We start from the raw sequence: 14,419 nt of genomic DNA on the forward strand, positions 1-14,419 counted from the left end.
AATTAGTCGTCCTCGTACGTCCTACTTGTCTCTATTTACCTTATTTTTTGTTTGTTGTATAGTGCGTGCGTGCGTGTCGTGCGTGCGTGTCGAGTGTGTGTGTGTGTGTGTGTGTGTGTGTGTGTGTGTGTGTGTGTGTGTGTGTGTTTAAAATTAATATTTAAAATATTAATTTTGAAATAAAGAGATCATACCAATAATCCTCTCAACATTGTTGTAACTTTTCAGAAGATCTTGTTTAAGTTCCAATTGACATTCTAAATAATCCAACTCCTCTGGCTCAGCGTGCTCTCTCGTATATTCAATTACACGTTCACGTTTGATAAAATTGTCTAACTTCTTCAATCCTTTTACCTTTTAATAGACATAAGGTCATGAATATTTCCTGACATCATAGTTGTGAATTGACAAAAATTTTTTTAATATTTTAATGATACTATACTTTTTGTGCTTTTAAAGATTCATCTGATTCCCATGTGTTATGTATGTGAGACCAGCCTTTCCATTTGATCAAATATTGTACTTCAGTTTCCAGATTACTTAAATCCTCTGGATTAGGATCACCATTATCTTCGACAGCGTAGATTGTCGTTATGTTGCCGGTAACTGCATATAATTATATAATAGAAATACTTTAATATATTTCAATTAACATTACAATGTGTGTGTGTGTGTGTGTGTGTGTGTCTCATGCATAAAACAAACCTCCTTTCTTGCCCATCCTCTGTCCCAAAATTTGTTCAATAGTTTCTGCATTGTCAGGTTCTGTTGACGCAGCGGTCGATTCGTCAACTTCAACCAAATCTTCGCTATCAGTACCTTCTTCACTTTCCTCTTTATAACTAACTGCCGTACCTGCCCGTCTATTAATTTGCCTGATAATTAAGTTTAATGCATAATTATTTTTATATATCATAATGCATAATTATTTTATATATGTTTTTATATATCTTTTCATCTTTTTAATCAATTTTTTTTTATATGTACCTTCTATTATCATCACTGTCAAAGGAAGAATTATCAGAAGAATCAGAAATACGTTTCTTTCGCACTCTGGCTTTCTCTTTTGCTTTTTGTGCCGCGCGTCTGTTCAAGGATTTGCTAGGTGGAGGTCTACGATTCTCAGTTTCATCAGATTCTGAATCTGAACTTTCTGAATTCCACGAATTGTGTGAACTAAAACAATAAATCATACCTATATGATTGTGAACATACCTTATACCTAACATATTCGTGTTTATAATTATCATATTATGAATTTTATTTAACTTAATTTAAAATATGCTGTTAATTTACTTTTAACATTTCAAAAAATTACTTGTATACATATATATATATATATATATATATATATATAATTTTTATGTTTTGTATATAATTTCTGGTATGTAAACAATATACTTATAAAATGAATGGCAAATAATAATATCATGAAATCAAATTTCCTAAAATGTGAGTTGCAAAAAATTTATAAAGAATATAAAATCAGAAGTATTATTTTTCAAATATTTATATATAACTGTAATTTTATATAATACTTACACAAAAATTAAGATTTTTATGAGAAGTTGTATAACAATTATATTGCTCCACAACACATAACAAATTTGTGTCTGTTAATAAATTTAAAATATACAAAACGTATCATGAGAAGTTGCTAAAACTATAATCAGTTGATATTTTTAAAAATGCACACAAGAAAAATCAAATATTTTTTCATAAAAGACATTTGGCAGTTTTATTTTATGGCATAAAATAAAAACAATGGGAAATATTTTTATCATTTAATAAATTGCCAATTATATTTTCGAAATTAAAAAAAATGTTATAATGTTTTTTTAAATAAAAAAGATGCTATAAAATTTTTTTAATTTTTGAAATAGATATCGTTAAAATTTTGGTAAAATTTGATAAATATTTATGAAATAATAAAATGACATATTTATAAATATTTATTAAATAATATTTCCCCAATCGTCTACTTTATATATAAATAAAACTGTCAAAATATTTTCTATTAAAGGTGCGTTTATAAAAATAACAGCTGATTAGTTTTAATAACTTCCTGTGGAATAACATAGGAATGTAAAAACATTTGTGATATAAACTGGAAAGTATATTAAGCAGTTATATGCAAAACCAAGGTGAAATCCGATTAGTGCAAACAAATATAAAAACGTAAACACTTATAAATATTTTAGCAGTTAAAAATATATGTATCATACCTTATATGCAAATAATTATCACATGTGGAAACAAATTTTTTTTAATGTTAAAAAAAAGCGTCTAAATGTCGCAATTAAGGAACTCACATAAATTCAAAATATCATCAAATAACTACATAAAAAAAAATTACACATGTAACGATCAATATTGAAGACAAGATACCATCGTACACATGTATCATTTATAAATTTATATGCAAATGTACTAATAATAATGAACAAGTGGAAATGAAATTAAAAATAAAAATATAAAATCGATTCATTATTCGTGCTCTGCATAATATGCATAAATAAAATATTTATCAAAAAAATAACGTAGCGGCTAATACGGTTGCAGAAGTGTATCGTTGTATAAAATATCTCTCGTAATGATTGACAAGATCAAAGTTCATTATATACAGACTAACTGTATTAAACTATTTTATATTTGCTATCGACAATTATAGTTGTTTTATCTCTGAAGTAACGCATTGCAGTTCATATCTTGCAATCTCGCGATTGTGGTAATGCGCTCAGCTGAGTTACACCGATCGTTACTGTCGACGTATATATTCTCCTTCTCCTCCTCCCCTCCTTCTGCTCTCCCCCGATGATTTGTCGCACTTACCTTTTCTTCTTAAACTTTTTGCGACCATCACTGTCGCTCTCGCGATTCGTTGCGAGCCTATCAGGTTCTTTCCTGGAACGCCCGGACCTCCTAATGCCGTATATGTCAGGATTCTCGTCCCACTCGCGACTAGACTCATGTTTAACTCTAAGCTTTGCTTCGGTGCTGTGATTCGAGCCTTTGCTCTGGAAGCTATCGCTTTGTGCAGCAGGTGCATCCGACTTCTCCGACTTTTCCGAGTCGGAGCCTGATCCGGAACCAGAACCACTCGAGGAGCTAGAGTCGCTGCATTTAAGCAGCCAGGCAATATTATGGATGCATTCCATTTAACGTTCGCAATACTCGTATGAATAATGCCATCCTTGTTTAATATTTGATAAGAAGGAAGGAAATAATATTCGCGAGCATTGCGAATGTTAAATGAAACGCACCTTTTATTTCACTAATTGTACATAGATGACATACATGGACATAGCATCTTGAAAAATACATACTTGTTTAGAATATTTAATGATAACATAGTCGTGAGAACAATTCACCAAAAATATTATATAGTAATCATGATATAATATATTCATATATAGAATTTTAATTATACTAAGATTAAAAATATAATAGAAAAAATATAATAAGATTAAATATAAATATTTATGCAAATTAATAAATATATAAATAAAGCATTAATATGAAAATAAACTATTTAAACATGTGAACGTTCTTTTATAATTCTACGATTCTATATCAAGATCTGTATATATTGATTATTTGAAAGTACATTGATTAACGCTACAGACTACAGATTCATATTACAGCTTATCTAGCATTGCACTAATTCTGAATAGGAAGGGAGCAAATATTTCGATATTGTATAAGAGGTGTGCTCATAAAATTTCAAAATAGTATATAAGTTAGCAAAATTGTTAAAAAACATTGTTAGTGCTATATGAAGCTATAGTGATGCGCACAAGTAGCCCACTTGCAAGTGGCACTGATTGTGATAAACCCTTACACATCAGAGAACCCAATATACACACTTGTATTCAATTTGTCTCGTAATATTCGTAATATATTACACGCTACAGATGCATTCTATAAAAGATTAAGTAAACTTATTTGAAAAAATAATTAATAATAATTAATAATTAATAAAACATAATAATTAATGAACCTTGTCAATATTGTAGAATTTTTAAAGAAGGAATAATTACATTCTGAAAAACATTAAAATTAGATATTTAAATAGTAATTTTCCAAAAACAAAGTTAAATGTTTTTTTCTTGTACGAGGAAAATATAAAAGCTCACTGATACAAATTTGTACATCAGATCTCAGAATTTTCAGGGAGATGGGCTAAATTCTTGTCCATACCCACCTTTCAGATCCAGATCCTGAACCGCTGTTACTGCCGGAAGAAGAGCTATCGCTTTTACTCTCATTCTCAGAATCAGATCCGGATTCCTTACCAGATTCGGATTCTAATGTTTTCTGGAAGTCAATCATGTCGAGATGTAATTTCGATTTTATTTCTACCCAAAATATCGCTCGTCGCTTGTGTTGTTTGGAATAGTTTTTTATCCCCAACTAAGGTTTATCGCAGAGAAACGCGACCAGCATTATTATTGTCATTAAGAGGTTTTTCTTTTTTTTTTATTTTAAATGAATATAATACAATTGATAATAAACGGCAAGATAATTTGCAGTCAAAGAGAGCGGTAAAACTTTTACACATCTCTTCTTCCTTTTAATCAGCGCGCATGCAGAATTCATCAACACGATTCAATCTCCATTTCGTAACCATGTTCTCCATTTTGTGACCATCGTCCGCCATTTTATCTTAGTAGCAGAGGAAAACATTAATCTAAGAAACTTTATTAAACTATTGTGTTGTCGTACACTTGTAGAATTGTTTTGGCCTAAATAAAAACCAATAAAGAAAATACAATATAAATCGAAATGTTTAATACATTTATTATATTAAATTTAAGAAGACTTTGTATTTAAAAGTGAAATCTCTTGTTCGACCATATTTGATATTTGCCAGATTAAACACAGATAGATTTTTTTCCAAATTAGTACATTCACATTAATCTATTGCATTCAATTGCTTATAATGTTAATCGCATGAAAGGAATCATTTGGAGATGCTCAACAAAGGTTTGGGCACTAAATAATAAAGATCAATGAAACACGTCATATGTTTATTAAAAATTTCAACAATTATATATCTCACACAATTTCCTGCTTGATAAAAATATGTAAATGCATACAGAAACATATGTGCATCTAATAATATGGGGGTTTATTATATTATTTAATTTATAGCAAATTAGGTATGTTATACATTAATTTGTATTATATTTCATCTTTCTACAAATTTGTAGCAGTAAATATAATGATCAAAATTAAAATTCTCGCCACAAGTACTGGAAAAAATATTGTAACTGAGAGCAAAGCAAAATTCTGTTGTCAGTACAAATTTTTGTTTGTATCTACTTATTTCTAGATTGCTTGCTTTATTTTTGTAACAAGCATCAGTAATAACAGGTATATTCAAGATATTATTCAAGATATTATACCAGATAATGATGTATTCGATTAAATATTCAAATTATATTTAGCTAGTAAAAACATCTTCTTATTACAAATTACTTATATAATTTTTTATATAACAATTCTTGTTAAATTATAATAAATATATTGTACAAGTCAAGATATTTTATAAAACACATATTTTTTGGAAAATGAAACAATAAGATTTATAAAAAAAATAAGACTTATAAAAAATCCAATGTTATTTTTTTCTTTATACTATTCAAACATTCTTCACACTAATAAATAGTCAAATCTTTATCAAATAAAATTATAATACAATTTTTTACATTCTCTAAAGTAAAATTAGTGTTAATTATTTACATTAAAACATTAATAGTTTTTTTTAATCACTGTTATATAGTCTCAATATCTTTAAATAACCTTTTTTTCTTAACATTTTATTAATAATCTATCAGGTCTATCAGGATTATTTCTTTAACTGATTTAATGTTGCTTTTCTCGTGTATTTTTCAATCATAATCATCATACTCCTTTTGTTCTAAACTATATTATTTTCTAGATTTATGTTCTCATATTGACAATAAAAAAATTATGTAACTTGTACATATATTCAAAGTAAATTACAATTGTAAATTACAATTGTAATGCAAATTACTTTCTATATTTTTCTAAATTTTATTCACTATTTTATGTAATTATTTTAAAAATTCAGTTTGTTTAAAAATTTATAAGCATAAAATGAACCTTTTTACATATTTTTATAACAACAAATCTTTTTATATATTTTTATAACAATATTTTGTATATGTAATAAAGAATGTATAAAAGAACTTGAGCTCAATGTTTAAAAAACAAATTAATCTTGATATATTAATGAAATCATATTCAGTCTATTAATACATTATGATAATTCAAAAGTACATGTCATTCATTAAGAGAAATAATGTGCGATTAATGAGGTACACAAATAGAGAAGCAATTGCTAAATTTATCTATAGTTATTTAAACATTTATAATACTATTATTGTTTAAATCTACCATCTATTTTTATATGTAATGGTGAAAATCGATAGAAACTATATCGCTTTAATCTTTTATACAAATTTGCTTGACATACCTTAATTAACCTCATTATTATTTTAGAAATTAAAAATATTTCTTAATAATTTGATGATTATTAATTTATATTGGATTTAATGTTATTTTCATAACATACCAACATAAATTTGTCATCAAATTAAATGAAATCTCTCACATTGCAATAAAGTTTTACTCAAAGTATGCTTTGTGATTGTTATTTTCATTCCCATGAATCAGATGAAAAAGAAATCAATGTATTTAACAAGATTTCAAGTAGCATAAATGAAGTTTTATAGTATAGATAAATATTACAAAGCTCCTTGATAGACCCAATTGCATCCATCACATGCCAAAATAGTGGATTTCCTACAAAAATTTCTGCAAAGAATTTTCAAAGGGTGAAAAAGCAAAATATTTTTGATATTATCCCGCTGGAAATGTGTCCAAATCGCGTGTATTGGCCATAAGAATTGCGTCACACATTCCTGATCACCAAGCAGGACTGTGCGCGACAATATTCAAGCTAAATTTGCGAAAATGGGTACATTTTTGATTTTCAAATAAGCATGACGCCAGGCCGAAGGAAAGTGTGAGGAATCGTTTGCGATGAAAATCAGGATGGTACAACGATGTTTTCTGTGAAAAATGTCAGGTTGACGCGACGTAAACAAACCTTATAGGTTATTGAGAGGCTAGAAAAGTATGTAAAGTTGCGAAAAATTGTGGCGAGAGTGGCACAAGTTCCTGAACCCGGACGGTCCGGGGGACCCCGCCCTATACGCAGAAATCCTTCGAGGGCGGACATCGGGGTTTTTTTCGCGTTTTCGCGAGGTTCTTGTCGTTCGTTGACACACGGAAACGCATGTGGCTACGCGATTTTCCCCTATTCCAAACAACACCGTGGCCGCGACGAGCGACTCGTGTACACGCATAAAATCATGTCGAATGCATCCGCGGTCATTTGTCATGAAAATTGTCGCGAAAATCCGCGTACATAGGGGCGAAATCACACCCGAATTCCGGGGGTGTTCGGAGATTGGCACTCACCTGCATGGTTCCGTCTACGCGTCGCAACGACGACCCACCGATGTAATTATCGACGCGCGTCGCGCGAAATCGATCCGATCCCCAATCGTTCCACTGTCACGCGTACACGTACTCGTAATATCAAGCCACGTTTGTCGTCGCGGGTACCGACATTATGAAAAACTCGCGAGTATCGTGCGCTATATGGTCACGGACTCGAGAGGTTGACCGCCATTTTGTGAACCAGACTTGCTTCTTTGCCCTCCCCACTCAAGGTTCTCCCGTCATGCAACGCGCACGCCATCTCGCTCTTCCCTTTGTCCTCGCCACTCGTCTCCGCCAATCACGCGCTGCCTTCCAGCGAGAAACGTTCGAAACGCAACAGCGGATTGGGCGAGAGACGAAGGAAGAAAGGAGACGAGAGACGCGCGCATCGCGAATGATTAAAGTTGTGTACGTGTGCGCGCGCGCACGCCGAACGAATACCGGAAAAGCGTCTATTAAATGATACGTAGATTTCTCAAGCAAGTGTCTCGAGTAAGAAATTCAGACGATGTCAAATGTCACGATAAAAAACGAATCGAAATCCTGCAAAATTCATGGCTCGATTTTTCTCGCGTGAATTCGAATGAATTCGATCATTTCGCACGAGATTTTGTGATACAACATATCCGATGCGAACCGTAAAACGGAAATCAAACATTGCTTGTTGTACGGCCATTTTGAGTAGCCAACGATTTTACCCAGAATGCACGGCGTCGCGTCGCTTTTTTCGATTAATTGTCGTTGGACTTCATTTTACGCAATCGTCAGCAGCTGTTTAAAATGGCGCGTTCATGATAAAATTTTTTTACACTTTTTAAACGGAAGCTATTCTCACTATTCTTTTTCTATACTCCGGGACTGAACTTGCATTGTTCATTTTTTGTTCCTTTCTTTTCAATGTGAAAAAAAGAAAGATAAACCGTGCAAGTTCAATTCTGAGGTATGAAAACAGGAACGGCTTTAACGGTCGAAACAGTCGCTTTGAAGAGAAATTTCTCGACAGGCATCATGGCGATTAACGGCAACCAAATTTTGTTAAATGCGCAAGAGCTTCATAAATTATATATTTCTTATCCGTGAAAACGAAAGAAATCTGATATTTCGGAAAAAAATGAAGAAAAAATTGGGGAAAATGCGTAAAATGATTACCGACATCAGTAATGAGAAAATCTCGCAAATCGCGGACGGCCATTTAGAAAAGGGAAACGAACCAAGTTCAGAACAGCTCGCGCGCGCGTTACGATGTTAAATTGATACATACCATACAACGTGAAGCAACGAATTTTTCGAGGGTTCAGGAACTCGCGCTTAATTCTAACACGTACTTCTCATTTAAAGCAGGCAGGAATCCACACTAACTGATGCCACTGACGGCCGAATGGATTGGAATGAAACAGGCTCTAGTAGAACGCCAAGTTGGTCGACGTCGCCATGCAAAAGATGCAAGCGAGGATGATCGGAGCACGACCTGCCACGACAGGCTGGCTTTCCATTAGACGTAACGGGCAGAACAGACAGATGGACGAACATCGCCGTCTCGGAGGAATTTCTGAATTCTGAGCGACCGCGTGTCGCAACGTCGCGAAAACGACGCCGACTGAGCGGCGCGCCACGCCCGTGCCGATGGAAAGCCAGCGCAGCCGTCTCGCAGTCGATGTGACTATCGTATCATGGTGAGAATGAAAGAGGAAAAATATTACCTACACGTCCGTGCCAACGCCGCGCCGGAAAGGGAGGAGATGCCCTCGCTTCCGGTATATGTACGCGATCGCAACTCGATCGAGAGCTCGATTAGCGCCACCTTCGCCATTCGAGTTTCACGGTGGGCTCTTTCAAACATGTTTTTTTTACACACAAGATTAATTGCTTTCATGTAATTTGGCCTAAGAAAATATACAATCGGTTGGTAATATTATTTAATAGAAAATAATAAAATATAATAAAATTATAATGTATATGCTACATTGATAATAAAATTATTTACAATTTTAATGACATATTCGATGTAAAAGGATGCTTCATGTAAGAAAATACTCATGGAAACCTAAAAAAATTGTATCATATACTTTGTACAAATTATGTAACATTTAATTGAATCGATTCAGATGAACAGTTTTGTATAATTTATTCGTTGTTACAGAAAAGGAAAAAGAAATGTGAACTCTTGTTCTATAGACACTAGTAGACTATTTCTGAGGAAACTCGAAAAAATAAATGGAAACTGAATAATTCGACTGAATCAAATTAAAAGATCAAAACTGAAACAGTTCTTCAAAACATAATTATATATCTCACAATTTCAATGGTACAAACAATTTTGATGCATAATTGGTTTTATTTACATAACGATATTGTTCCCGATTATTATACAATATTAATGTTATGGAAGGGGACAAAATATAGAAATAATTATGAATTACGATTAACACAATATATATATATGTGTGTATGTGTGTGTGTGTGCGCGCGCGCGCGCGCGTGTGTGTGTGTGTGTGTATGTGTGTGTGTGTGTATGTATATACATGATATAGAAAGGCAATTTCGGTAATAACACAAATCATATACAAAGTGAGGATTATATATAACACTTTCGGCGCTAACTCATGCTACTTGGTAACCGTTACATATTTTATGCCAAGTTTTCTATTTATGAAACGACAACTCAGTCTTGTAAACTGATTCAGCTCAATTTAACAGCATGCCAACGCGATGACGCGAATAACACGATGACGAAAGAAAAGCTGATGGAAATAATAATTGCATATTGCCAGAATTCAAAGAGATAACAACTTTATTATGTACCCGTTTCGGATTATGTAAAGAATAAATGATGTAAATGAGATACTGATTTTCATTGGGCATTGATAATAGGATGCAATTTAAATGCGTTATTCCGGATCTGGCGTCTCTCCCGCGACGATCGGTTGTTCCTCTTCCTTCTTGTTTTCTTTTTCCTTTTCCTTGTTTTTGGCATCAGGAACCCATAAACCACTGTCGATGCAACGTTTCATGTGATATGTTGCCTCTTCTTCCGGCATTGCAGCTATTGTTTGTTGCAACAAAGGAATATCTTGCACTTCGAAACATTTCTGTAAAGCCTAGAAAAAAGAAAAAAGAAGGCTTAAGGAGGAAATTTCATAGCGTCAGTTCAAATGTATGCATCTCGAAACAAATTTTTATTTACCTCTGGAAGACTTTCGAACACTTCGACCGGATCGAGTCCACCGGGACCTAAACGAGCCTTTCTTTCCTCCTCCTCAGCCTCTCTAACCGCGTCAGCTACCTTCTCCGCTGCTCTTTTGCGTATTCTGTCCTTAAACGCTCGAAGTTCGTCATCGAAGGAATTTTTATAATCCACTTCAGCAATCTGAATGCGACTGAAAAAGGAGCCAACACACGCTCGCGGATCAACTTCCAATTGTTTAGATAGCTCCAATATATATTGCATACATATGCATTGATGCGCAACGTGCTCCATCAAGTTATGTTTCTATGAAAATATAATATATAAAATCAAATATAATAAAAATACATATCAAAATACATATAATCAATAAAGAATTGAGAAAAAAAATTCTATCTTCGAGCAAAGCAGGTCTTGGTACTTGATAATGTTCATTTGCAAATTTGCGTATGAACATTCTCAAGCAGCAAGATCTCTAAAATATTTCTTCTCTTATTCTCATTGGTTTAAATTTTATTACTTAGACAGAATTGTTATAGATATCAATTTAATTAAGTCTGCTAAAGCATTCTAGTTTAGTGATAGAACAGTTGCATGTCAAATTTACTTCTTCCATTTCCAAATTGATGCACCAGATGACCAAATAATTTGCTGTATTCTCGCAAACCAAGTATGGATGATCTTGTAAATATTTCTTGCTGTCATCATATTTTCTTAGCATGCCAAACTCTTTCAGTTTCTTCTCATTATCTTTAACAAATTGCTTCATTCGTTTTTCTTTTTCTTCATCAGATAAACTGGCGTCATCATCCCTCCTTGCAGGCTTTGTATTTATTACAGTTTTTGTAAAGCCATCTTGTCCAATAGTATCTACATTCCATGGTGTCAATCTTTCCTTCTTTTCCATTTCTTTCTCCTCCTCCTTAATCTTTTCCTGCTCTTGTTCGAGATCCTGAAGAACTTTTTTCAACGTAGTTAAATCAGCTGAATCATTATGTTCATTTTCTAATTTGGCTAATTTCTCCTTTGTATCTTTGAGTTTTTGCAATGTTCTAAAATAACACGTTATAACAGAAATTAACTTAATATATATAGAGGAGATTATTCAACATATTTTTGCTCATACTCTATTTTTTTCCTGTTGTGTTCGTCTTGCTCTCTCTTGCGCTCTTCCATTCTCTCCACTCGTGCTTGATGACGCCATCTGAATAAGGATGGCGTATCGATATTTGGATGTGTATCATCTTCGTCATCTGAAATCTAATGATAAGAGTAGCAAAATCTATCAGTATAAAAACATTTGAATTGAATATATAAAATCTAAATGTACAAACATTGTTGCTGTTAAAAGATAGTGATCATAAAAATAAAGTCTGATAAATCAAATTGATTAATCAGATAAAATAAGAAACAAAGAAATATTATGAAGTTATAAACTGATTATATATACTCTCCAAAATTAAACAATTTATGAAAAGTAAAGATCAGTTTGGCTTCTAAAAAACTTGAATAATTTGCAACATTTGACAGTGCAAAGAACTATAATAACGTTTCAGAGAAGAAGACATTTCAATTCTATTATTCACGATACATAAACTGCATTCTAAATCAGGATAGTCGAGCTGAATCGAAATTCTGAGCAATTGACGTTTTGGTAATGTGTCATGTGAAATATAAAAATCTCCGGCGCAAGAATGATGCACGGCCGGCGAGATTAGATCCTGGATCTCATCTTCGAGAATTCCACTGGATTGCTGGATCCAGGGAGGATGACTGATATCATTCTTACTTCGATATTCTTCCATTTGCTGTAATCCACCATTGTAGCGCTCGGATGAACCTGCCGTCAATGAGTCGCTTTTACACAACGAATTCGTCAGCTTGGAATAAACGATTCCTTCCTCTTTCCTTCCTCTTCTTTCGACGAACAGTATCATGCACAGAGGCCTCAGATTGCCGCTCTCGTTTCCGCTTCTCTGATTGCTGACTCTCCCTCCTTTTTATCAAGTCTGATTACCAACTGACCATATAGTAGCCAATTTTAAGGAAAAACGAAAGATGGCAGATCAGGTATCGATCGATAATTCATAATTGCACGTTTTACACTTGAAATGAAATAAATATATATCCTTGTAAATTAGAGAAAAAAAGAGAGAAAGTTGAAAAGTACGCACAAAAGTTTAGCTCCAAAGAATAACCAACATTTTTAGCAGAATTTTAGCATTGCGAAATAAATATGAGAAAGATCGTAGTTGAAAAATTTTGTAAAAAAAAAATAAAAATCTTTATAAACATTAAATATTTTCTAATAAAATAAAAATAAATATAGAAATTATTGTAGACTGAAGTACAAGACGTAAATTTGAATTGTTTAAAAGGTTAAAGCCCTCCTGACGGCGGGCCGGTTAAAAGATACGAAACGAGACTTTTAATGAATGTTTGCGAATGTAATAAATATTGATTTAAATAGTTACGTAGTCGACATTCTCTCTTTGTGATGATCTAGATTTATTCCTATCGTGTTTAGGTGAAGAATGATTAATTTTTTTAAATAAATAGGTTATATGTAACAAGGAAACAAGTCGTTATGAATAATAATACCGTTTTTTAGATATTTCGCATATAATTTACATTGTAAAAATTATGATTGGAATGAGAATGAATGCGTTTAACGATACTGGACTTGGAGAACCTGAGCAAGATGCGAATACAGCCCTCATAGAACTTGATAAAGGTTTGTTTGTACCATTAACTTTTCTAACCTATTTACAGGATATATCTCAAATACTAAACAATATTAACAATATTAACAATATTAACAAATAATTTTATTATAAATGCAAACATACAGTTTGTTATGCTTACTGCATAAGAAATTCATTTTAGTTTCAAGTGTGTGTAATTGTAGGTTTACGTTCTGCCAAGACTGGGGAACAATGTGAAGCTATAGTACGTTTTCCTCGACTATTTGAAAAGTATCCCTTCCCAATATTAATAAACTCATCTCTGTTGAAATTGGCCGAAGTATTTCGTACAGGGAGTAATTTCTTACGAGTATGGGTTTTAAGAGTATGTCAGCAGAGTGAAAAGCATCTTGATAAAATCTTGAATGTAGACGAATTTGTAAGACGTATTTATAGTGTTATACATTCAAATGATCCAGTCGCTAGAGCTCTTACTCTGCGTACATTGGGCAGTGTAGCTGGCATTATTCCTGAAAGGCAGCAGGTAATATCTTTAGCTAATTAATAAAAAATAAGACAATTTCTAACTTATAATAAAGTTATTAATTTTTTTGTCAGGTACACCATAGCATAAGAAGATCCTTAGATTCTCATGATTCAGTTGAAGTAGAAGCTGCAATATATGCTGCTCAAATGTTTGCAGCACAGTCAAAATTATTTGCTGTATCTATGTGCAGTAAAATTTCTGATATGATCAGAGGTCAAGCTACTCCAGCTTCAATGAAGTTGCAGCTTATACCGATTCTACAGTACATGCATCATGATACTTTTACAGCATCAATGGTATATAATATTTTTGTATATGTAATAAACTTTATATATATATATATATATATATATATATATATATATATAATAACAACATATTATTTATTTAAGTAAGTAATATATATATAGTAGTACTTGTGTAGTAGTTACTACGAGTAGTAAGTAAGTTAGTTAGTAGTACTCTACT

At 32.5% G+C, this 14,419-nt stretch overlaps 3 protein-coding genes across 3 annotated transcripts in view; 1 reads left to right on the forward strand and 2 right to left on the reverse strand.

Annotated features, from left to right (window-relative positions):
• LOC105617056 (chromodomain-helicase-DNA-binding protein 1) overlaps window positions 1–4,332 on the reverse strand; it is an 11,122-nt gene extending 6,790 nt beyond the window's left edge. Inside the window, 6 exon segments of the mRNA XM_012198635.1 lie at window positions 195–354; window positions 443–606; window positions 706–875; window positions 988–1,176; window positions 2,833–3,117; window positions 4,205–4,332. Coding sequence (XP_012054025.1) covers window positions 195–354; window positions 443–606; window positions 706–875; window positions 988–1,176; window positions 2,833–3,117; window positions 4,205–4,332 — 1,096 coding nt within the window.
• A 5,977-nt stretch (window positions 4,333–10,309) lies between these two features.
• Window positions 10,310–12,542, reverse strand: LOC105617057 (hsp90 co-chaperone Cdc37). The gene is made up of 5 exons (XM_012198637.1): window positions 12,510–12,542; window positions 11,847–11,980; window positions 11,328–11,772; window positions 10,721–11,026; window positions 10,310–10,634 (listed from the first exon to the last, which is right to left on the reverse strand). Exons 1-5 carry the CDS (start codon window positions 12,540–12,542, stop codon window positions 10,425–10,427), a joined length of 1,128 nt encoding a protein of 375 aa, XP_012054027.1. The 3' UTR covers window positions 10,310–10,424.
• An 821-nt stretch (window positions 12,543–13,363) lies between these two features.
• The window catches only part of LOC105617059 (integrator complex subunit 7), a 5,820-nt gene continuing 4,764 nt past the window's right edge, over window positions 13,364–14,419 (forward strand). The window contains exons 1-3 of the mRNA XM_012198638.1: window positions 13,364–13,454; window positions 13,629–13,948; window positions 14,023–14,247. Of these exons, the coding sequence (XP_012054028.1) occupies window positions 13,364–13,454; window positions 13,629–13,948; window positions 14,023–14,247 (636 nt within the window). The remainder of the gene's footprint in view (window positions 13,455–13,628; window positions 13,949–14,022; window positions 14,248–14,419) is intronic.

Source organism: Atta cephalotes, assembly GCF_000143395.1.
Source record: "Atta cephalotes unplaced genomic scaffold scaffold00011, whole genome shotgun sequence".
Classification (NCBI taxonomy): domain Eukaryota; kingdom Metazoa; phylum Arthropoda; class Insecta; order Hymenoptera; family Formicidae; genus Atta; species Atta cephalotes.